The 26,502-nt window shown below is 42.9% G+C and overlaps 1 protein-coding gene across 7 annotated transcripts in view; it reads left to right on the forward strand.

Moving 5' to 3' along the window:
• The first annotated feature begins 12,948 nt into the window (after positions 1-12,948).
• rnf111 (ring finger protein 111) overlaps positions 12,949-26,502 on the forward strand; it is a 55,529-nt gene continuing 41,975 nt past the window's right edge. For 5 of the 7 annotated variants that reach the window (XR_014568969.1, XR_014568970.1, XM_083760115.1 and 2 more), the window contains exons 1-3: positions 12,949-13,080; positions 19,517-20,655; positions 23,923-24,055. Coding sequence is in view for 5 of the 7 variants with exons in the window: in XM_083760115.1 (XP_083616241.1) it covers positions 19,665-20,655; positions 23,923-24,055 (1,124 nt within the window). In the remaining 2 variants the exon portion in view is untranslated. Of the gene's footprint in view, positions 13,081-13,130; positions 13,498-19,516; positions 20,656-23,922; positions 24,056-24,096; positions 24,129-26,502 lie in introns of those variants that run through there. The other 2 variants (XM_083760117.1, XM_083760116.1) reach the window with 2 other exon arrangements.

The following is a 26,502-nucleotide window of genomic DNA, read 5'->3' on the forward strand; positions in this document are numbered from 1 at the left end:
CACTACCCTTTCGAGTAAAAGAAATTGGTTTCCGCTATCTTGGAATTCACATCCGTAAGACTACAAATTCCTTGTTTACTGATAATTCCTTTCTTTCTCTTGTTGACAAACTTAAACTGGACCTAGATAGATGGAAGATCATGAATATATCCTTGGCGGGAAGAGTGAATAGTATAAAGATGAATGTTCTACCCCGTTTTGTGTACTTGTTCCAAGCATTGCCAATATTTATACCTGTGTACTTTTTCCGTAATCTGGACAAACTCATGTTATCGTTTATATGGGGAGGTAAATCTCAGAGAATTAAGAAAGAATACCTACAAAGATCCAGACCTGATGGGGGACTTGCCCTCCCCAACTTTAAGTATTATTACTGGGCTGCTAATATATCTAAGTTGGTCAGTTGGGTTCACAATCCTGATTTGGACTGGTGCCAAAACGAAGCCAGCTCATGCTTGGGCACATCTCTATTGGCTCTTATTACATCCAACCTACCCATTTCCCAGAACCGCTATACCTCCAACCGTATTATTAGGAACACTTTGAAAATATGGTCTCAATTCAGATCCTCATTCAACCTCAGAGAACTTTCTCTCTATAGCCCGATACGTAATAACCACCTGTTCACCCCCGCATTGTCAGACCCAACTTACTCTCTATGGTCTAGATCAGGACTCGTTAGACTGGAGGATCTTTATGTCAACGATATTTTTGCTAACTTCAGAGAACTATCATCTAAATTCAATCTACCTAACTCTCATCTGTTTAGATATTTCCAGATCCGTCACTTCGCCCAGTCGCATAATCCTTCTTTTCCTAACATCTCTCCCAAATCTGGAACTGAATCCATCTTAGATGCCCCGTTGCAAGTTAAAGGCCTTCTGTCTTATATTTATAACATTATTTCTAATTTAAGGACCACCTCTCTCAACACAACCAAATCAGGCTGGGAAGGGGAACTAGGTGAAATCATAACAGATGAGAGGTGGAGTAACGCCCTTACTCAGGTAAATAGTAGTACCTCATGTGCCAGGCTAAACCTAATCCAACTTAAAGTTCTGCACCGCTCTCATTACTGCAAAGCTAAACTAGCTAGAATGTATACCAGTGTTGACGACAAGTGTGATAGATGCCACATATCCCCAGCTAACATGTTTTGGTCATGCTCTCAATTAATACAATACTGGACTGTTATATTTCGATCCATATCAGAAATGTTTAGTATATCCTTACTCCCCTGCCCTGAAGTGGCAATCTTTGGTGTACTTCCAAAAACTATTAAGTGTAACAAAAAGGTTCATAACTGTATAGCCTTTCTATCATTACTTGCTCGAAGGAGAATCCTTCTAGACTGGAAATCTCCACTCCCCCCTAAACCAGACCATTGGCTGAAAGATACCATGTCATTCCTGAACCTCGAAAAAATTAAGTTTGATCTCGAGAACCTCTCAAGTCTGCTGAACACCCCATAGACCTAGCCCAAACATTTAGATTCTCGTAGAGGTTTTTTTCGATTCTGACGAATCTCTCTACGAGAGTCTAAAAGATAACCGCCCCTAACGTCGAAAAGGAACGTTTGTGCCTCAAAATCACTCTTACCTTGTACAAATGCAAAATCTAAGCTGCTTTAAATGTTGCCCCACTTGTTTGTGAGGTGTTCGCAATCAGATTATCTTTCAATAAAAAAGGTATTTTAATCCACTCTGTTTCTGAATCCTCCATTGTAAATGCGGTAAACGGCGCAACAGAATATTGCCCGCGCCCCTAGCGGCCAGGGTTCTCTTGCGCATTTACAATGGAGAGAAAAGCAAGATGGCCGCCAGATTCCGAGACAGAGTTGATTAAAATACCTTTTTTATTGAAAAATAAGCATGTGGGGTGTTTAATCTGATTGCGAACACCTCACAAACAAGTGGGGCAACATTTAAAGCAGCTTAGATTTTGCATTTGTACAAGGTAAGAGTGATTTTGAGGCACAAACGTTCCTTTTCGACGTTAGGGGCGGGGTTATCTTTTAGACTCTCGTAGAGAGATTCGCCAGAATCGAAAAAAACCCTCTACGAGAATCTAAATGTTTGGGCTACCATAGACCAATGGTTATAAACCATGATGTTCCCCTCCTACTCCACACACCAACCCCACTCCTTATACTTCCGTCTATCTTTCTCTCTTTTCTACTTCTCATATCTCTCCTCTCTTATCTTCTCTTATGCTCATGAAATCCTTGCTGGCTATTAGGCCTACCACTATTTATTCTATAAAAACAAAAACAAAAAAAAACGTATACAGTGAAAGAAAAAGGTGTCAAAGTTCCAAGTGGGAGGGTGGGGGGTTGCTATTCGTCTTGTCTTTCGTTTTGTTTTGTTTAGTCTAATTTTTGTTTTGTTTCAGTTTCAGTTTTGTGACCACTCAAACCAACTCAAAAACAATTCTGTCCATGTAGTATCAGAACTGTCCTGTTTCCTGTCTGTTCTCTGTCTGTATTTGTATGTAAAAATAGAAAAAAGAAGCATAATATATGTACTGCTCAATAAAAACTTTAAAATGGAATAACAATAATACTTATACTACTACTAATAATTGCTTTTCAATTAAACAAAATGCTCTCAATTAAATATAAACCTATTATGTGGCTCCAATATAACTCATTTCAGAGTCCTTTAGCAATTGCTAAGTTAGCATAGATCCGAACCCCCAACCTCGTCCATGAGTTTAACCGTATACGGACGCCATATTCAATGACAACGACCACGCGAGCCGTGGACGTCTTCATCACGGAGACGATCCTCTGCAGGTCCACCGGGTCACTGGCCCAGGGCAGAACCTCCACGTAGACCAGGCAGCCCCAACCGGACCGGGCCAGCTCCGACTGGAAGATCTGGGCGGCATTGTGGCCGTACGCATCGTCACTGTACAGCAGGCCTGCCCAGGTCCAATCCAACCGTCTCATGATCTGGAGCATGGCTCGCACCTGATTGTAGAGTATAGTAGAGTTTATTTATTTTGGTCATTAAAACAAATCAATACAGTGCCTGCTTTTTTTTTTTGCAAAAGAAACATCGACCAAAAAAGTGTAGGCTGAAGCCATAGACTGTAAAAAATATGGACAAAGCGTTCCCCGGGTCTAACATGGACGTAAAATGAAGCCTGTTATTCCTGCACTGTAAGTCGCCATCTTACAGGGGAAAGGAACTGGTTGGAATAACGTGTTCCTTCCACGCGCTACGTCCAACCAGGGAAACTCCCCCCTGTCAGGTGTAAAGGAGCAACTTGGACACTCAGGCATGAAGGAAGCATGAGTTCAAGTCCGTTGCTCTCCCCAGGTTGGTGGAGGGTGTGTAGAGCCCAGGATCACATTAGATGATTGACACAGGGGTGAAAAATGGGTTACAAAATCGTGGGATAAAAAATATATATATTAAAAAAAAGGGGGTTCACGTCAAACTCACCTGGGGCACTCTGTACAAACCTAACACGCTGGATATGGCGACGTTATGAGCTGAGGAACCGTCGCCCACAATGCCGAGCACCGGAGGAGAGCCGACGCAGCTCTCATCCTCCACATGAATCTGCTCCTCTCCTCGCCCGCTGACCAATGACAACGCTGCACGGAACCCGACTCCCAGCATGGCACAGGTGTCGTAGAAACTGTACCCCAGAGTGAGGTGGGGGAGCAGGCTGGGCTGCATGTTGATCTCTGCCACGGCAAAGGCCATTGTCTGGGCCATCCTGAATGCGTCAATGTTGAAACTATAACACACAAAATACCTCTGTGTAACCTTCTATATATATTCAATTAAATTGCATTTGTATTAAAGTGTCAAATCACAACAAGGTTGTCTCAAGACACTTTTACCTGAGATCAGATACTAAAAGTGTCTTCTACATCCTGACAGTTTTCTGAAAAAGCTATGTTTCTATGTCAGTGGTTCTTTGATTTTTCAAAAATAGCAGACCTACAAGCTTTTGTTTTTGCTTAAATGTAAGTCGCTCTGGATCAAGAGCGTCTGCTAAATGCCTAAATTGTAAATTGTAATAATAATAATAATGTAAGATAATAAAATATGTTATAACAATGATGTTAGATAATGTAGTGGTATAGTATAAGAATGTTAAGACAGTGTATGGTATAATATAACATCTCTGTCGGGAAGAAACTGCACCTAATAAATCAATGTTATTGAACACCCTTTACGTCTGTGTGTTGGTTATAAACATTAAATCAATGCTATTGAACACCCTTTACGTCTGTGTGTTGGTTATAAACATTAAATCAATGCTATTGAACACCCTTTACGTCTGTGTGTTGGTTATAAACATTAAATCAATGCTATTGAACACCCTTTACGTCTGTGTGTTGGTTATAAACATTAAATCAATGCTATTGAACACCCTTTACGTCTGTGTGTTGGTTATAAACATTAAATCAATGCTATTGAACACCCTTTACGTCTGTGTATTGGTTATAAACATTTGGAAGTTGGAACCGATGAATGAAGTATTAAAAACTTAAAGTGCTTTGGACAAAACCCATTAACTCAATTGGACCCCCAAAGCAGCCTGCCAAAGCAGCTAACTCCACCACCTCTCCCTATAGCATGCAAGTTATTGCCAATATACAAAGTGACAACATAACAAAGGGGAAAAACATAATAATTTCCTGTAACATTTCTTCCCGACAGCAGAGATAACTAGAAAAAGTGCCCTTCTGGGCACAGGTCTCCACCAGGATAGGAATGTAGGACATTGCAGCTTGCCTTCATCTGGTGGTTGGATAAAAGGGCAACAAAAGTAAACTAGGGAGTTGGCATACAAAGTTATCCACAGATCCGTGCAGTTAGAGGTAAAAACACTTTTCGGCCAGTTATAGCGCCACCTTGAGGCTGAGTTGAAATTGTTCATGTGGCATTTCGTCCTCGGCCTAGTGGGAATGTGGGTGCACAATTTCACGGAAATCACGCGATGTGTTCAGCATTTTGTTTGAAACTGAGCACTCCTGTGAACTTTGGAAGCCAATCTTAACCAATCAGGATGGAGTCTGAGAAATCTGAAAGACCGGTTTCTAGAGAGACTGTGTACCAATTTGCGCGATGTTTGGACAAAATCTGTAGGTGTACTGTGCAAAAACTTGTTTTGCACAAAGCGGCCTCCTGGTGGCGCTATAACAGGCCGTTCTGGAAAGTTTGGGGCAGAGGTTCCTCGTTGGCATCCAGGGAGTGTGTGTGCAAAATTTGGCATCGACCGGGTTAACGGTGGCCGAGATTAGCTGCTCACGGACACACACACGGACACACGGACGGACGGACGGACGGACGGACGGACGGAGTGCAAAACATACTCTCCCCCCATGCCTTCGGCCTGGTGGAGACAATAATTATGGTAGCAGTCCATGGTTGTGCTCTGTGAAGAGGCCTGGTCCGCAGTCACACTCTTGATAGAAAACATGCTTGTTTGTAGAACACACGCAACATCAACAAATCCTATAGGGTACCTCTAGTACAGGGGTGCCCAAAAGGTAGATCGCGATCTACCAGTAGATCACAACGGCTGTGCAGGTAGACCACATGACATGCCCCTAAAAAATATATAATTTGGCATCTGACACTTGAATTGAATTAAGGTGACTTGATCAAATGACCTATTGAGCCACAATGGAATATTTGTTTTCAAGAGTGTTGAGCACAAACAACAAAGTTAGACATACAAAAACTATTTCCATTTCGCCTCCTCAGGTACATTTGTTTTGACTATTTTCAGCAATGAGATCATACTTCTTTGTGGGTAGATCTTGTTGAGCTGGTCATTTTGAAAGTAGCTCTTAAGTAAAATAAAGTCTGGGCACCTCTGCTCTAGTACATAAAAACAAGCGCCCTTGCTTGCTGTTGTATGTGTGGTGCTCACCCATAGCAGGGTTATAGGGTTAGGGTGTATTAGGGTTGTATGTGTGGTGCTCACCCATAGCAGGGTTAGGGTTAGGGTGTATTAGGGTTGTATGTGTGGTGCTCACCCATAGCAAATGGGGTCCTGCTGCTCGGAGGTGAAAAACAGATCAGGGTAGACAGAGGAGAGGTGGATCTCAAACAGGCCACCGAGAACCAAGTCCCCGGGCTTGTACATTCTGTTGAGTTTGAACGCTTCCTGTAACTCACAAAGAGAGGACGATGAAGAAGAGAAAGGAGAGAAGGAAGAGAACAATATCAAGTATGAAAACAGGTGAATGTTGTCTAGAGAAGCCCTCATGACTGACTGTCCTACTCTGTCTAACACCCTTCTCTAAATCCATTGTCCAGTTGTTACGTTTTATACACAGTGCAGTGTCATCCCCTGTGCCACCTCACAGGCATTACGTAATCCGTCATCTGAGACAGAAGTTGAGGCAGGGCTTAACCCATGCTGACCTGAGATCAGATTCTAAAAATGTCTTCTACATCCTGACAGCTTTCATTCTGACCTGAGATCAGATTCTAAAAATGTCTTCTATGTCAGTCGCTCTTCGATTTTTCAAAAATAGAAGACCTACAAGCTCGTAGCGCGCCACTCGGTGGCGCGCTATGAGCTTGTAGATCTGCTATTTTTAAATAGCTAAAGCATAACGTAATGCTAATACCAAAATGGGTTCCCGACCCAAAATGGGTTAACATACATTAGCAACACTTTAATAATTACCAGTATATTTTTTATATATACCGGTATATGTGTCAATTAGAAAATCTCACCAGGGAATAGAAAGAAAGAAATTACCTCATGTCGTCACAAATAGTTTGTTGCTAGTATTCTCATTGTGAGAATATGGACAATTCATGGTCATTTAAAAAGACAGCATGACTGACTGACTGACAAGGGCATTCATAATTTCATGTTGTAATAATTAATTGTGGTTAAAAAATATTACGTGATTTCTTTTTCCACGTTGTCGCTTGTGATAAATAAAAAGCCCCTCGTGATATCAGTTGGGACGTTGTCTTATTTCTGCACCAGATGAAGATGGTTTAGGAGCAGTTACAAGTATGTTTGTTTTTCCCCTGCACAAGCACCTGCTGAACGCTCCCGGTGGTGCGTTCAGCCGCAGAAGAGCTGTCCATGCATGGTCCTAGTCCCTGACAGGTTGCTCTGGGCTGTGGCGAGGTAGTAGAAAGATTTTTGGATCTGCCAGCCGAGCCCGTAGGATTACATGCAAAGCCTGTCACCGCCCGGCTTCCCTACCCCGAACGAGGACCATTTGTCTTAGCATAAGCCCCCAAAGTCCAGTACCCAGTCCCACACTATGATATGATATGATTTATTTGTATAGCGCTTTTCAAAACATAGTTCCAAAGTGCTGCACAGAACAGGATTAAAAACAACAAGAAACACACAGTAACAAAAGTATAATGGCACACAAAACAATAGCAAGCATGTATGTACAAATTGGCTAATTAAGTAGTTAAAATACTCTGTATAAAGGTGGGTTTTCAGATTTAAATGTTAAATGTTCAATTTAAATGTTATAACTAGACACCCTAGCGGAGCTAGGCATCGGTGGAACGGCACTAAAGTGGTTCTCCTCCTATACCTCACCGATCGGACCTACCAGGTTTCCTGGAAAGGTCTGTTATCATCCCCCTGAACCCTCCAAACTGGGGTCCCACAGGGATCTGTACTTGGTCCCCTCCTTTTCTCACTGTACACTAAATCCCTTGGCACTATCATCTCTGCTCACAATATATCCTATCACTGCTACGCCGATGACACACAACTGTTCCTATCCTTCCCCCCCTCTGCCCTGGTAACGTCTGTCCCAACAGCCAGGAATCTTGGTGTTGTCCTGGACAGTCAGCTCTCGTTCAAAGCTCACATCACAGCTGTCACTCGATCATGTAGGTTCACACTCTATAACATACGACGAATTAGACCGTTCCTCACCCAGGAATCAGCCCAGCTCCTAATCCAGACAACAGTCTTGTCAAAACTCGACTATTGTAACTCCCTCCTTACTGGCCTACCAGCATGTGCACTTAACACATTGATTGCTAGAGTTTTCTATTTGCTCAGGCTTGGTGGTGCTGAGCGATTAACATTGGGACTTCTGAACTTTTTCGGGGCCGACAGCGAGGGGCCTCTTATAGCGAGAATCACACCGCATAAATCAAAAGGAAGCCAAACTAGTCCACTTCAATTTTAAAAAAAAATTATGATTCTACCATCTTCCATTCTGGAGATATTGACCTTTTTCTAACACCTGCTTTTCGCAGCACGCTGCTCTTTTGAAAAAACAGCAGAGATATGGAAGGTTGAAGTTGACAGACATTGACAGACAGATATAAAAATGAACACAAATAATATCATATACATACTACACACTGAATGAAAGCCCTGAATGTCTACTTTTAGGAGGAAAACAAATACACATGGTCCCATGTATAGTTTGTCAGTAATTGGCTATTGAATGCAGCTTGCGCCCACCAGAGAGGATTTCAGAAAATGCATGGACCAGAAGAACTATTATTCACAAAATAAGGCCTATAGCGACATGTACATACTATATACCGTATGAAACAGAAGACTCTCTGCTTTCATAAGAAAAATACTTCTACTGTAATAATAATGAAAATCACACCCCTGTGAAGTGAGCAGTGCAATGTATTGCACTGCTCACTTCACAGGGGTGTGATTTTATATAGTATGTACATGTCGCTATAGGCCTTATTTTGTGAATAATAGTTCTTCTGGTCCATGCATTTTCTGAAATCCTCTCTGGTGGGCGCAAGCTGCATTCAATAGCCAATTACTGACAAACTATATTTGTATATATTTGTATATTTGTTTTCCTCCTAAAAGTAGACATTCAGGGCTTTCATTCAGTGTGTAGTATGTATATGATAATAATTTATTTATGTTTATATCTGCCTGTCAATCTCTGTGACTTTAAACCTTTATAACTCGCTATGATAACTTCATGAGGAAATGCTCACTTCACAGGGGTGTGATTTTTATTATTATTACAGTATTAGTTTTTTTCTTATGAAAGCAGAGGGTCTTCTGTTTCATACGGTATATAATATGTACATGTCGCTATAGGCCTTATTTTGTGAATAATAGTTGGACCTGAACAACTGCATTCAATAGCCTACTGACAAACTGTACATGGGATCAATATTATGTATTTGTTTTCCTCCTAAAAGTAGACAATTAGGGCTTTCATTCAGTGTGTAGTATGTATATGACAATAATTTATTTATGTTTATTTTTATATCTGCCTTCAGAACGATAGTATAACGGTGAGATGCGTTACTGGATCGGTGAGTTTAGTGGTTGAGGTTGACATGTCTGGACATGTTTGAGGAAAGAAGCACAGGAGAGAGAGATGATCAAATAACTGGCCGCTTTGTTGGACAACGCTATGACTATCGCGTCTTCACTTTGTTTGGGCAAAGAAGCACGTATAGTAGAGATCAGCGATGGAAAAGAGTTTTATCCACGGCAGATAAGTAATGACGTATTATCGAGGGACCGCCATGATCAACTAACTGCCTGGGACCGAGGCTACGTTGTCACCAGCCAATGCAGCCATCGCTATCCGTTGTGTGATTGTAGCCTTTTTATTCATTATAATTGCAGTGATAAGACCTATATCACAGCCGGGCGTCTCTCTCGATACCGTGGATATAGCCTACATCCACAATCACACAACGGATAGCGATGATGGCTGCATTGGCTGACGAAGACGTAGGCAGTAAGTTGATCATGGCGGTCCTTCGATAATACGTCATTACTTATCTGCCGTGGATATAAAGCTCTTTTCCATCGCTGATCGTGCTTCTTTGCCCAAACAAACAAAGTGAAGACGCGATGGCGATGCACACAACGGATAGCGATGGCTGGTGAAGACTGAAGACGTAGCCAGGCAGTTAGTTGATCATGGCGTGTGCCGTGTGCGTGTTGAAAACGTTATGAAATGGCGATCGTTGAAGATTATTCTTGGTTTATATACTGGCAGAGGGCAAATCGACACGACTGCGTTATATCTTTTTCCGAGAATGAGAGAGCGGTGCAAGGCGATTGCAAGGCGCAGTGTGGCCTGGGGCCAGTGGGGGGGGAACTCAAACTGCAATGCGATCCGGGCAGAAGAGACTCCCCCCACAAAGATTCCTCGGGAGAAACCATGTAGAAATAGGAGGGGAGGGGGAATCGAGTGTATTCACAGACACTAGACTACTACTAGAGTATGGGTAACTCCATTTTAGATGCCCTGACATCTGCGTTGGTCTATGCCGTTGCCGTGCAGACCCATACGTGTAATGGAGGCATTGGAGGAGGGAGCGTCTTCGCCACAGACAGACCTCTTTTCAGGAGGGAGGGGCTTTTTACTCCCGGATCACATATTGGACCTTCCTGGAGAGGATCGCTGTTAGTTTCTTCGGTGTCCTGGAGCATAGGACGTTGATGTACAGTAAGCAATAAAAAAACGTATAAAACGTATAGATACGCTTCGCGCGTACGGCGTTCGATATTAATAAAGCGTATGGATACGTTTCCAGCATTTTTTGTGTTAAGCCTCTCCAGCTGATCCAAAATGCAGCAGCTCGCTTGGTCTTCAACCAGCCAAAATTCTCACATGTCTCCCCCCTGCTCCGCTCCCTCCACTGGCTCCCGGTCGCTGCCCGCACAGAATACAAAACTCTGATGCTGGCATTCAAAGCAACCAAAGGTATGGCTCCCCCATATCTTACAAGTATGATTGAACCCATACAAACCCTCCCGCGCACTCAGATCAGCCAACGCAGGGAAACTGGAAGTACCCTCACTAAAAACGCCGGGACAACGCTCCACACGTCCCAAACTCTTCTCCCTTCTGGCTCCAAAACTGTGGAATGCACTTCCCATTGCAGTCAGAACTGCAGCATCACTCCCAATCTTCCGCCGTAGCCTGAAAACCCACCTTTTCAGACTCCATCATGGCCCATAGCACTTACCCTAACCCCTTAGATAGCATTTCTGTTGGCTTAGATAGCATTTGACACAGACTTATAGCATGTTATGTAGACAGCACTATAATTGTATTGTATATAGTCATAGCACGCCATAGTACATATGTATAGCATAGTAGTGAATATGTATAGTTTATTATGTATAGTGTATGTATAGTTTCATCATATAGATATTCCACTGTTACCTTCTTAGCTTGCACATGTCTCATGATAAATGCTTTTATGTGATGTATTCCCATGCTTTTGTTCTTGCTTAAATGTAAATCGCTCTGGATTAAGAGCGTCTGCTAAATGCCTAAATTGTAAATTGTAACTTCTATTCAAGTCCTCCATAAAGAGCTGCCTGAATAGTAACTGGACATAAAGTTGCATTGTAACAATGGTTATTTTACAGTATCCATGTTGTTCTTTGCTATTTTAGTTGTAGCATAATATTGAAACTCACATGTTATGAATGTTTTATTATAGATACGCCCCGGCCGTTTGAGTTTACACTCAAAGGTCCACAATGGAAATAAGCTTCTTCTATCCTCTTGACAGATATTTTTGTCAATAAAGACATCAATGAATGCTCAGTTTCATACTCATCACTCACCACTCATGGATGGAGGCATTCTGGAACTCCCTACCAACAGTCATTAAGACATGTGAATCCCTTGACTCCTTCAAAACCGCTCTCAAAGGGCACCTACGAACGGCTGCAATTCGAAACTGCAGGCCCCCGTAAAATCTGAATCCCCCCCCCACCCTTTTTCTCCCTCACTGTATATGTTTCTTTTCCCTTTTTACCTTCTTTATGATGAATTCCTGTTCTGTCTATTTGTACGTCTCTAAATGTTTTGATGAATTGAACATGGTGGACCCTCTTGTAAACTATAGTGTAATGCTTAATTGGGTTTGTGCTTGAAATGTACTGTAATTCTGCAAACTGTTAATAAATATTTCAATCAATCAATCGTCAAACTCAAGCTCTAGTTTTATCACATCTTGAGTATTGCCCAGTCATTTGGTCATCGGCTACAAAAACTTACAAATAGCTCAAAACAAAGCTGCCAGATTAGCTCTCCAGTGTTCCAACACGACACAGAAATCTATCATGGCTTACTGTTGAGAATAGATTATACATTCACGTATTCTTACGTTTTTCAGAAATGTATTAATGGACAAAAAAACCACAGTATTTCTTTGAACAGGTAGCACATGTAAGAGACGAACATAACCATATGACTAGACAAGCCAGTTCGGGTGTTTTGGTGGCACCTAAACCAAGAACAAATATTATTAAATCTTCTATTATCTATAGCCTAGAGCAGTAAGGTTGGAATGCACTACCAAAGTGTATAACCAATACAAATACAAAATTCATCCTTAAAATCAAGTTAAAATAACACCTTATGTAAACCATACTGCAGTAACCCTGGGAAAATAATAATTCAAATGTATAATGTGTTGAAAGTGATTTTGTGCTATGTTTTTCTTTGTTTTTTATTTCTTATTTTATATTTTATTGTAGGCCTACTATGTTTTATTTTGAGTTAGTGTTTGTAAACAATTGTAAGTATTGCCTTTGTTAAATGTTAAATGTCTGTCTGTGTCGGACCGCAGGAAGACTAGTTTTTGTCAAGGCAAAAGCTAATGGGGATCCTTATAAACAATAAACTCACCAAAATTGCTCACACAACAAAGTGTTTGTTTTAATAGGCTAATACACTTGGGCGTGTGTGTGTGTGTGTGTGTGTGTGTGTGTGTGTGCACGCGCGTGCGTGCATGTTATGTACTGTTGTACATGCATAGTATAATATAATGTTTTATAGTTATAAATGTAAAACTGGATTTATTCTGTGGAATTGGAATTATTTTGTGTCGCAAAGTGTCGTGAAGTGTCGTGAACACGGCATATATTACAACGACTATAAACACAGATTATTATTTATTCCAACTCTACGGAGGGAGGGAGTCTGGCGCCCCTGTGTGGCCGTGAGGGGAGGTGTCGTGTTGTAGCAGCGGGTCGGTAGCAGCCAGCCCAGCCGAGTAGACCGACGACCTGCTGGGGTAAACAACAGTGGACGCCTCGGGAGAGAACCAGGAATGGGAACTTCGTCGAGGGCTAACGGTGAGGCGTCCGTGTCTTGTCTTACGGGGAACACACCGGGGCGGATCGCACGACGCGGCCGGAACGCATTAACCGTCAGAAATCACTTGAGTAACCATCGGTTCTTTTTTTGGTCAGTGAAGTGTAAGCTAACGTTAGCTTAGCCTCGTCGCTAAAACCAAAGCAGGGCCCTTTCTCCCTCCTCTGTGGTTCCTCTGCTGCTCGGGCTGTGTTGTCAGTTTCACAAGCCCAGCCAGAGCACCAGCCGACGGCGTTGGATCGCGATGTGTATTTAGGCCTCGCTAGTTCACTGGTTTATGGCCAGCCGGCTGTGGACATTTTAACATCTGTGATTGCCTTTCCCACTGGCTTTGATCATAGACGTTACAGAAAAGGCCGGGGTGGCAGATTTGTGAGAAAGACTATCGTTGGCTTAAGGTATGTTTTGCCTTTGTTTGTTGTCGTCTCTCTCTCACATAGTATTATGTGCTACTAGGCTAGCTCGCTATAGCTATTATGACTGATCCTTCATCTGCTGTTTTGCAACACCTACACGGCCCAGTGCTTCTTCTTCTTCTTGCCAGACATATTAATATATGCCAGACTGTAATTTCTACTAACGCGAAATGTCATGTTGTATCATATGACCTCAAAAAGCTGTGCTCAGTGATGTCATTTGGGGGCTGTGTGTGTGTGTGTGTGTGTGTGTGTGTGTGTGTGTGTGTGTGTATCCCAGCAAACGATGGATGATGGGAGAAATTGGCGTCACCCATGGCTGTCATGATTCGTTTATATACCTATATTATGCTCGAAGAATACATGGAACAAAATAGCTTAATATAGCTCTGCGACTGGTCGTTGATTGCCTGCGAGGAATGGAGTGCAACATTACAGCAGTCCTGGCTCAGAGGTTCATCTGCTGTTGGGATGTTGTATCAGACACGTATTGGGTTGTTGTTATTTATACACAGCAGTAATAGTATTCTATCGCGTGTGTACTGTACAGTAAGTACGGTAGTTGGGGGTATTATAATCTGACTGGAAGTCATCCTCGTCATGTTGTATCCCTCCCTGCTGTCTCCAGTGCAGCTCCTCTGAGGCCTGTTTTCATGCATGTCATTGCGCAGTCTGTTCTGTGGTATGTAAAAAGGTCTAGAGACTCATCAGTGGCTCGGAGAGAGGGTCTCTGTGGACTGATGGATGGCATAGGTTGGGCCCGGAGGCTGTCTTTCGTTGGCAGGCAGCAGCTCATTTCTGCACTTATTAGTATGACAAAAACATCTCGGTTTCAATTTAATAATGATGAAAAAAATAATAACAAATGTAGTCATGATGATATTAAAGCTTCAAAACGTCTTCCAAAAAGTTCAGAAATACTTTAATATAATACACTGACTAATTCATTTACAAAGTAGATTACATTTATGTTATGTCAACATAATGTAAACATTAACATTTCTGTTAAATGTGACCAAATTTGACTGGGAGACTGCCATTGGATTTTTTTGAATTTTTGTTTTTTCATTTCATATCAAAGCAGGGAATCATAGCTTCAAATTGACATTGGTTGTTCAGTTTGACCCACCAGTTTTGGAGATATGGCTTATAGAGTAATGTCTTGCAGAAAACAGCGAGTTGAGAAAACAGGCTTGAAAGGTTCACTTCTGTGGTCTCTAACATTACACCTAGCTACATGTTTAAGCATTTTTTTCATATTTACATGTCAATTTCAGCTTTGACACTTATTCCAGACATGCTCTAGTATGTGAAGAGTCTGCCTGTGCTATTAACTCATTTTGAGAAAAAAAAATCTCCTCTGGTGAAAAGCTGGAATGTGCGCGATGGCAGTCAAATCTGGTCACAAATATCAGACGACTATTGTGGCTCAGTGTAATGAAGCCAAGGGCATAAATATTATGCATTTCCATATCATGAAAAACTGTCTTGCCACATGACTGATGTTACCATCCAATCTTCCAATCTTGCAAGTTGGATCATTGTGCAAAACAGGGTTGTCACCCTGGTTCCTTCTAAAAACAATTCACCTAGGCTGTTTTTTTCTTTTTTCATTTCCTTTTTTCCTTCAAATATAATAGGCAAAGATTATTGTTGTCCATAAAATAATATGTGCTCATTGTGCAGACATTTTGGTTTGACATTGTTTGCTACCACCAACAACTCATCCATTGTGGCTTTCATGAAAAAATTAACATTTTAACAATTTCTGATGTGAATAATCTTCTTGTAATAGAACCTGCAATATTTTTCCAGTCCTGCTCAGTGTATACAGTTCTACCGTATGAATTTCACTTTATTTGTTCTCGTCAAAAAACATGGTTTTTCATACATTTCTGTTACGTTTTCTGTTTTTCCAATTTCAAAATATAAAGAATAATAACAATACAAAAAAAAGAAATCCAAATCTGTTAGCTGTCCTATATAGTTATCATATACATGGTTATCTAGATATGAGCGTGTAAGATAAATATCGCAAAACTCAACAATATAGATATCATTATCAATTTTCCCTCACCTGCCCTGCATACAGGTACAGCCAGCCAATCGCAACTATCCCTTGTATTATCCAGCCTCAAAAGAAATTCAGCCCTACTTTCCATTTGTGTCGATGACAAAAAAGTTAAAGAAAATTCCAATCTGGCATGGGGTAATAATATAATAAATAATATTTATGGGGTAGGTGTGGACGAGACCCATGAAAGTTTCACTTCCGCTGGATTGTCTCATATTGCTCATTGCCCGTATAGTATACCTGCTTGCTCGCATCTCATTGTATTGAATGATTATTGTATTATTACAGTAGCTTTTGTCTGGAAAGTCATTAACATCATTAATACATTTTAAATAAGTTGTAATATACTGGTTTTGGAAGAACCTATAAAATGACAGGTGTGACTGAACGCATAGTCATATCCCTACAAAGATATTTGCATAAATATCGCTATATAAAATGTAGTCCATATTGTGCAGACTTTGTACTAGGGCTGCAACGAATCATCGAATCATCGTAATCGAATCGATTATTCAATTAGTTTTTCAACTAATTTAGTCGGCAACTAATCACTATTTTCTTTTGCAATTTATCATAGGTGATTTGCACTTAACCATAGTTTTTCCAGTGTTAAGTGTAAGTAAAGTAAAATAGAAGAGAGCCATCTCTCTTCCCTTACAATCTGATGATAGTTGCACAGTAGCGACTGCAAAGCAAAATATGACACACAACGATTATAATATCAAGAACAATGTACCTATGTATTTGAGTTCAGAAGTGTACTGTTCCTTCTAGACTGACACATGTGTAGCTATTCTTTAATCAAATGTATGCAGTCAGAATAAGCCTAAATACACCATGAGTTGCTTTAATTAATTTTAATAATCGGCAGATGAATCGATTATGAAAATAATCGTTAGTTGCAGCCCTAGTTTGTACACCTCATGTTCTTACAGAACCTAGTAATTAACTGTGTATTCTTCTCCTGGTTTAGATAAATACACAATCTTGCAGGCCTGATCATTTTGAAAGTAAGGGCTAACGCTGATTATTAGTCATAGTATATAAAGACGAGATGACCATTCTTTTTGGCTTAATTGGATTTGCAAATGTTTATATTATACGTCTTATGTCATTAAATTAATTGTCGGCAAACAAGGTGCTTCTGTCAAACAATAACATTGAGTGGTTTGCATGAATGCTAATGACGTCTTATAATGGGAGAAAATGTATTTATGTATGCACCATTGAGAATTAATGGCTTAATTCACTTGACCTACCTACAGTAGCAACTTAAGTTCACACAAATGTTAATGGTATATAATAATTAAAAATCCTAAAATTTAAGTTTCCTTTGGGCATTTATGGTATGTAGATATAAATCTACATAACCATTTATGTTATAAATGTTTTGTATGAAAATGCAAATCTATTAGTTACACCAACATTGTATTGGAATTATTATATTTTTTTGGTGAAGATTAAAATATTCACTGTCCTTAGAGACAAGCCTACTCTAAACTGACCGTTGCCTAAATACTTCACCTAACCACAGCTAAATCCTAAATCCTAAATACTTCACCTAACCACAGCTAAATCCTAAATCCCAAATACTTCACCTAACCACAGCTAAATCCTAAATACTTCACCTAACCACAGCTAAATCCTAAATACTTCACCTAACCACAGCTAAATACTTCACCTAACCACAGCTAAATCCTAAATCCTAAATACTTCACCTAACCACAGCTAAATCCTAAATCCCAAATACTTCACCTAACCACAGCTAAATCCTAAATACTTCACCTAACCACAGCTAAATACTTCACCTAACCACAGCTAAATCCTAAATACTTCACCTAACCACAGCTAAATCCTAAATCCTAAATACTTCACCTAACCACAGCTAAATCCTAAATCCCAAATACTTCACCTAACCACAGCTAAATCCTAAATACTTCACCTGACCTAACCACAGCTAAATCCTAAATACTTAACCTGACCTAACCACAGCTAAATCCTAAATACTTCACAGCTAAATACTTCACATGACATAACCACAGCTAAATCCTAAATACTTCACCTGACCTAACCACAGCTAAATCCTAAATACTTCACCTAACCACAGCTGAATCCTAAATACTTCACCTAACCACAGCTAAATCCTAAATCCTAAATACTTCACCTAACCACAGCTAAATCCTAAATCCTAAATACTTCACCTGACCTAACCACAGCTAAATCCTAAATCCTAAATACTTCACCTAACCACAGCTAAATCCTAAATACTTCACCTGACCTAACCACAGCTAAATCCTAAATACTTCACCTAACCACAGCTAAATCCTAAATACTTCACCTAACCACAGCTAAATCCTAAATCCTAAATACTTCACCTAACCACAGCTAAATCCTAAATACTTCACCTAACCACAGCTAAATCCTAAATACTTCACCTAACCACAGCTAAATCCTAAATACTTCACCTAACCACAGCTAAATCCTAAATACTTCACCTAACCCGTAACCACAGCTAAATCCTAAATAGTTCACCTAACCACAGCTAAATCCTAAATACTTCACCTAACCACAGCTAAATCCTAAATACTTCACCTAACCACAGCTAAATCCTAAATACTTCACCTAACCACAGCTAAATCCTAAATACTTCACCTAACCACAGCTAAATCCTAAATACTTCACCTAACCACAGCTAAATCCTAAATCCTAAATACTTCACCTAACCACAGCTAAATCCTAAATACTTCACCTAACCACAGCTAAATCCTAAATACTTCACCTAACCACAGCTAAATCCTAAATACTTCACCTAACCACAGCTAAATCCTAAATACTTCACCTAACCACAGCTAAATCCTAAATACTTCACCTAACCACAGCTAAATCCTAAATACTTCACCTAACCACAGCTAAATCCTAAATCCTTCACCTAACCACAGCTAAATCCTAAATACTTCACCTAACCACAGCTAAATCCTAAATCCTAAATACTTCACCTAACCACAGCTAAATCCACAGACTACATAACAGAAAGGGGAAGTATTCTTTGAGTGTAGAAGCATTGAAGTACTGTTTCATGGGTGTTGTTGTGAAATGGCTGTCGAATGCATTATGGAGCATGGACTGTGGAGATTATTTATGAATTGAAACGTATTCGTGTGGATAGATTATTAGATTGTTTTAATTGTCATTTTCTTTTAAAAGATGAACACAATTAGCGTGCATGTATGTAACCTTAGAAAATATTTGGGCCAGTGGTCTATTAGGTGGTTGCCATTAATCTGTGTGTGTGTGTGTGTGTGTGTGTGTGTGTGTGTGTGTGTGTGTGTGTGTGTGATTAATTAATTATGCACGTGCGTGTCTTTTTAAGATTCAAGTTAGTATTCAGTGTGATAAATGCCTCATAATTGACTCAGCCAGAGGTTATTCATTTTTTCTTTTTATATTAAGCAGTTCTGGAAGTTTTTATTTAATTATTTCATTCAAAATTACTAAAGGGGTGCAATATGTTACATTAATTAATTGCATATTGTGCAAGTGGCTGTGAATACATTGAGGTCCTTACCTTTTATGGTCATACAGCCCTACACACAATAGTAAATAGTACAAAAGTTGAAAAATAAATAATAATTTAACAAAAGTTAACTGAAAAAATGATGGGGTCAGCCGAGTGAAGGAAAGGTTAGAATTGTCAGTCCTTCTTTAGATTTTTCAAAAATAGCAGACCTACAAAGCTCGTAGCGCGCCACTCGGTGGCGAGCTATGAGCTTGTAGATCTGCTATTTTTCAATAGCTAAAGCATGACGTAATGCTAACACCAAAAGGGGTTCCCGCCCCAAAATGGATTAAAGCTTTCATGAGGATTCATGGCGTGCACCTGATGTTTAACACCCTCTCATTCTCCCTCTCCTTTCTCCCATGCTCCAGGTTGAGTGAGATGTCACCCATAGAATCCTAAGGACCCGGTGGTGTGTGGGTGTGGATGTGTGTGCGCGCGGGTGTGTGTGTGTGTGCGGCTGTGCGCGTGTGTGTATATGTACCTGGCATTTCGTCTGTGAGGTGAGGACCTGCCACCATGAAGAGTGAGTTGCCAGCTGAGGCCACGACGGGCAGACAGGAGAACCTGAAGGAGCCACTGGTCCACCAACTGGTCCACCCACTGGTCCACCCTCTGGTCCACCCACTGGTCCACGCAGAGCCCGGCGTGGAGGCAGCCAAGAGCTTCCCCGGCAGCATGGAGGTAATCGGCAAAGCGGGCGGTGAATTTGCGACGCTGCGGCACCGCTCCCTGAGGGACACCACGGGGGCCTCGCGCAGAGACTCGGAGCGGAGCCTGCCGGGGCGCAAGAAGCGCAAGAGCCAACAGGCGGGGCCCTCGGACTGCTCCCTGAAGGAGGGCCACATCCACAGCGAGAGCTCGCTGGCCCCACAGCGCCCCCGGGTGGAACTCCTGGAACATCCGAGCGAGGAGGACGAGGAACACAACGACGAGTCCTCGCTCAGCGACTGCGCGTCGTCGTCCCCGTCGTCCAGCCTGCGCTTCGGCGACTCGGACACCCTGAGCTCAGAGGACGAGGGGGGGGAGGGGGCGGCGGGGGGAGGAGGGGGGGGGCACCACCAACACAAGGCCGCGGCGGCCGCGGCGGCGGCGGCGGCGGAAGCAGTGACGGGTCTCGGCGGGCTGCGCCCCGTCCCGGGTCGGACTCGGGGAGGAAGCCGCGGCTCGCACAAGTGGGCGCGGTCGGAGGCCCCGGAGCCCGTGCTGTTGAAGCGGCCGTGTCTGAGCGGGCGCCGTCTCACGCCCCACAGGAAGCGCTTCCTCAAGGCGGCGCCCAGCGGGGGGGCCACGCACCGGACGCAGAAGCAGAAGGAGCGGCTGCTTCTGCAGAGGAAGAAGCGGGAGGTCATCGCTCGCAAGAAGTACGCCCTGCTCCACAGCACCTCCTCCTCCAGCGAAGAGCTGAGCAGCGAGTCCTCCTCCCCCTCCTCCACCGAGGCCGAGGACGAGCTGTACGTGGACGTCAGCAGCACCAGCAGCCAGCCCAACAGCACCGCTGTGGCTACAGGTAACCATGGTTATTACTGTATTATTACTGTATTATTACTGTGTTCTCCAGCCCAACAGCACCGCTGTGGCTACAGGTAACCATGGTTATTACTGTATTATTACTGTATTATTACTGTGTTCTCCAGCCCAACAGCACCGCTGTGGCCACAGGTAACCATGGTTATTACTGTATTATTACTGTATTCTCCGTTGAGGAGAATTATTCCGTCATTACGGCTCAGTTAAGCGTGCGTCTAACAGGCACCCTCTGTTTCCTGAGCTGAAAAGAGGACTTTGTCATTAAGAGAACTCTGTGTTTTAAAGGAAATGCGAACTACCCTTGGATGAGTCTCACCTCTATCTCACTTCGTTGTATTCCTCTTCATGTAGCCTTGACAATGTTTGGCACGGCTGCGACCCTGAGGGGGCTATGAAGGGGGTCAGGCTGTGACCCTGTGGGGGCTATGAAGGGGGTCAGACCCTGAGGGGGCTATGAAGGGGGTCAGGGCTGTGACCCTGTGGGGGCTATGAAGGGGGTCAGGGGAGATGGTTTGTGGTTGTGCCTCTGATCATCATGGGAGGCAGGTGGGTGCAGGAGACTCTGCACTGCAGCTACTGCTTAGAAACAGAGGGTCTCTGAGGGGAGCGAGGGGTTTGTTTACAACCCAGCCGTGGAGGGAGGGAGGGAGGCAGGGAGGGAGGCAGGGAGGGAAGCAGGGAGGGAGGGAAGCAGGGAGGGAGGGAGGGAAGCAGGGAGGGAGGGAGGCAGGGAGGGAAGCAGGGAGGGAGGGAGGCAGGGATGGATGGATGGATGGAGAGAGGCAGGGAGGAGGGATGGATGGAGGGAGGGAGGGAGAAAGGGAGGGAGGCAGGGAGGAGGGATGGATGGAGGGAGGGAGAGAGGGAGGGAGGCAGGGAGGAGGGAGGGAGGGAGGAGGGATGGATGGATGGAGGGAGGGAGGGAGGGAGGGAGGGAGGGAGGCAGGGAGGAGGGATGGATGGAGGGAGGGAGGGAGGCAGGGAGGAGGGATGGATGGAGGGAGGGAGGGAGAGAGGGAGGCAGGCAGCTGCTGGAGCAAACTTTCTAGCCCGATGCTTGGGTACAATCGTACCTGTAATGGGGGCGGGGCACAGACCCAGATGCACAGACTGTTTGGAATTCGTATAGACATTTTTCAGCCTAGATCCAAGATTAATCCATTTTGGGCAGGAACCCCTTTTGTTGTTCGCATTAGGTTATGCTTTAGCTATTGAAAAATAGCAGATCTACAAGCTTGTAGTTCTGCTATTTTTGAAAAATCGAAGAACGACTGACATAGAAACATAGCTTTTTCAGAAAACTGTCAGGATGTAGAAGACATTTTTAGAATCTGATCTCAGGTCAAAATGGGTTAACAAGAAGCCATAGATTGAAAAATTAACACATAATCAAGAGCACAGGTGACAAAATGTGCTTCTTTTTTACACAAGATCTGAGTGAGGTGCACCATCTGAGTTATCAAAACTGTTTAGAGTCACAAGAACGAGTGCTTCTGTTCAAACATAAACCATTTGCAATGCATATGTATTTTCATTATTAACTGTTTGTGTAACAACATCCCAGGTAGCTAGGCTAGGAGAGGGTGCTAAGCAGCAGCTCCTAGGAGACACTGGAATATAATTTACCTTGTGGGCAATAACTGTGTTCACCAGCTAAGCCGCTAGTTACTGCACACTAAGACACCGCCTTGTTTAACCCAGTATACTTAACACATTCTGACCTGAGATCACATTCTAAAAATGTCTGTTTGAAAATGACATGTTTCTACGTCAGTCGTTCAAAATAGCAGACCTACGAGCTTGTAGATCTGCTATTTTTTAAAACCCAAGGCCAGGCAGGGCGAGTGGAGAGAGAGAGCGGTACAGGAACCAATCAGAGGCTAGATCTCTTGATGCAGCTGGAGGGGAAAAACAGCCAATCCCACTGCAAACAGTTTGGACGGCATTAGATGACCTACATTTGTTTTAGGCCTAGTAATACACACACACACACACACACAGAGGGAGGAGTGACTGACCTTAAAGGACCACTTCACAACCTGCTTTCATATATATATATATATATATATATATATAGGGGAAAACCTAAAAGAATCTACCAACTTTCATTTTCCGGTAAATTAACAGTAACTAGGGGAAAACAGGGGAAAAGAGTCACGCTGGCTGAGTAAGAATGCAAAACAAAAGTAGGACAAGAGGAAGAGTCAGTCTCCCGCCACACATTAGTGTATTTGTGTATCTGAAGTTCAACGTTTTTATATTTAGCATTTCCCATAATGTACAACGCGTGGCCCACTTTGCAAAAGGAAGTGGGTTTAAACCAGGTTCCATTTGAAAAGTTCTATGTTGATGAAAACATCATTGAGATCGCGTGCTGTATCTGCATGTTCCGTCTACTGTGTTTGTCATGGAGTTTAGGGCGGTCGCGATATTATGAAGTTTGTGGCATTAAACATTGTAACATATAAATACAAATTACATTTCCTTTTGGCTTTTAGGCTTCCTTAAACATGAGAAATATAAAGGGAAGCTCTGCACACTCAGATCTGTGCACAATCAATGTATTTATTTAGCAAGCTTTCGGTCTACTGACCTTAATCCGGGCTTCCTTAAACAAAAGATTCACAGGGCAGATATGACAAATAACTGAAATTTACAAAGAAATTAAAATAAACGTTATACTTTCAAAAACAAACAGAACTGGAAATAGCCGATCTACATTAAGCTCAGACGAGTTTGTCGATCTGCAATCCCCACTATTTCTTCACAACATGGAAGAGATTACAGTATGATGATCATCGTCTCTGTCGGGTGTCCTAAAACTACAAGCTCAAAACACATAACTTAGCGCAGCTATTTTTTATACCATTGTCACGCTGTAGTATGACCACCATCCTAGAGGGCGGGAACCCCTTTTGGTGTTAGCATTATGCTACGCTTTAGCTATTCAAAAATAGCAGATCTACAAGCTCATAGAGCTTGTAGGTCTGCTATTTTTGAAAAATCTAAGAACGACTGACATAGAAACAGCTTTTTCAGAAAACTGTCAGGATGTAGAAGACATTTTTAGAATCTGATCTCAGGTCAGAATGGGTTAATGCACAGGGGGGGGGGGGAGGTAGAATATGGACATAGGAGGTTTCTGCCCAGACAAGCAACGTCATGCAAAATAAAATAATTGCGATTATCTCAAATAATTGTAATCGGGCGATTTATGTAATGTTGGCGTTGTTGTGTTCTTCTTCAGGTGCTCTGGATGAGGACGTGGTGGTGATCGAAGCCACCCCAGCGCCGGCGCCACCCGTCACCGCCAGCGAGGAGATCAACGTCACGTCCACCGACAGCGAGGTGGAGATCGTCACTGTGGGAGACGGCTTCAGGTAAGACACACACACACACACACACACACGCAGACAGCGAGGTGGAGACAGTCACTGTGGGAGACGGCTTCAGGTAAGACACACACACACACACACACACACACACAAACACACGCGCAGACAGCGAGGTGGAGACAGTCACTGTGGGAGACGGCTTCAGGTAAGACACACACACACACACACACACACACACACACACACACGCGCAGACAGCGAGGTGGAGACAGTCACTGTGGGAGACGGCTTCAGGTAAGACACACACACACACACACACGCGCAGACAGCGAGGTGGAGACAGTCACTGTGGGAGACGGCTTCAGGTAAGACACACACACACACACACACACACACACACACACACACGCGCAGACAGCGAGGTGGAGACAGTCACTGTGGGAGACGGCTTCAGGTAAGCAGCCTCACTACCATAGTAGACATAGACTGTAAAAAATATGGACAAAGCGTTCTCCGGTTCGGACGTGAAATGAAGCCTGTCAGTCCTTGAACTGTAAGTCGCCATCTTTCTAGATCCGTTTGGGCCCAGCTGGCCCATTGGCTGGCCCAGACAACGAGGCGGGACTTCCCCCCTTGTTCTTAGTTGGTTTTTATTTTGACTCGAGTGGGTGGGGAATCCCGATCATAGACTGTAACGGTAGCCACGCCCCTCAGAACATACGCGACTTTATGGTCATCTTTTTAATAAATGGGACCATAATCTTCCAAAAAGAATATTATGACATGAGAAATGAGACTTCAAACTAGTGACTGGAAGCAGAAAGTATTCATGACCATGTTTATTAAGGTACAATACAGTCTAGGTGAAGTTGGGCCCAAATACATGGGCCTCTATTGAGCTATGGGTTTTTTTGGGCCCAATGACAGCGCCACAACAGGCCATTATATGAACTTTCAGGAAATCCCGATTTCCTTAGTGGCTTCACGAAATATTTGTCTGACTGCCCCCCTGATAGTAGAAGGCATTTCATGTGCGCCCCACAAACACACACACACACGCACACGCACACGCACACGCGGCAGTTCCTCAGGCAGGTCATCCAAAGTCGAGGAGCCCTGACAGCGAAGGAACGAACGCTCACCCTTTTGTCTTCAGCCTCGACTCAGGAAAAAACCTCAGGCTGCGCTAGCTAGCGCTCACAAGGGGTTAATGACTCTAAAATAGAATTGGGGGCCAGGCCATGAATTTAGCCTTAAAGGTAAATCGGCCCTAAATAAACCTTAAACTCAATCCTAAAGCGGACATGGCATCCGGCGTATGGAAGTTCAACTATGATTAATTAATAAGCAACCACTCTGGTGAAGCTCTCTGACGGATCATTTGGAGTGCTAGGCCTGTATGCATTATTACCTGTGTCTTTGTGTATCTATGCTGTCCACCTGTGACACCATGTAAAAGGAAAGCAAAGGTACTATGTTTACCCAGGGTAACTGGACTAAGGAAAGGAAAGGTACTATGTTTACCCAGGGTAACTGGACTAAGGAAAGGAAAGGTACTATGTTTACCCAGGGTAAGTGGACTAAGGAAAGGAAAGGTACTATGTTTACCCAGGGTAACTGGAGTAAGGAAAGGAAAGGTACTATGTTTACCCAGGGTAACTGGACTAAGGAAAGGTACTATGTTTACCCAGGGTAAGTGGACTAAGGAAAGGAAAGGTACTATGTTTACCCAGGGTAACTGGACTAAGGAAAGGAAAGGTACTATGTTTATCCAGGGTAACTGGACTAAGTAAAGGAAAGGTACCATGTTTACCCAGGTTAACTGGACTAAGGAAAGGAAAGGTACTATGTTTACCCAGGGTAACTGGACTAAGGAAAGGAAAGGTACTATGTTTACCCAGGGTAACTGGACTAAGGAAAGGAAAGGTACTATGTTTACCCAGGGTAACTGGACTAAGGAAAGGAAAGGTACTATGTTTACCCAGGGTAACTGGACTAAGGAAAGGAAAGGTATTGTTTACCCAGGGTAACTGGACTAAGGAAAGGAAAGGTAATATGTTTACCCAGGGTAACTGGACTAAGGAAAGGAAAGGTACTATGTTTACCCAGGGTAACTGGACTAAGGAAAGGAAAGGTACCATGTTTACCCAGGGTAACTGGACTAAGGAAAGGAAAGGTACTATGTTTAGTGTTTACCCAGGGTAACTGGACTAAGGAAAGGAAAGGTACTATGTTTACCCAGGGTAACTGGACTAAGGAAAGGAAAGGTACCATGTTTACCCAGGGTAACTGGACTAAGGAAAGGAAAGGTACCATGTTTACCCAGGGTAACTGGACTAAGGAAAGGAAAGGTACTATGTTTACCCTGCAGGGTAACTGGACGAAGGAAAGGAAAGGTACCATGTTTACCCAGGGTAACTGGACTAAGGAAAGGAAAGGTACCATGTTTACCCAGGGTAACTGGACTGTGGAAAGGAAAGGTACTATGTTTA

This window comes from Protomyctophum parallelum (assembly GCF_964188405.1).
Source record: "Protomyctophum parallelum genome assembly, chromosome: 2".
In the NCBI taxonomy this organism is placed as follows: Eukaryota; Metazoa; Chordata; class Actinopteri; order Myctophiformes; family Myctophidae; genus Protomyctophum; species Protomyctophum parallelum.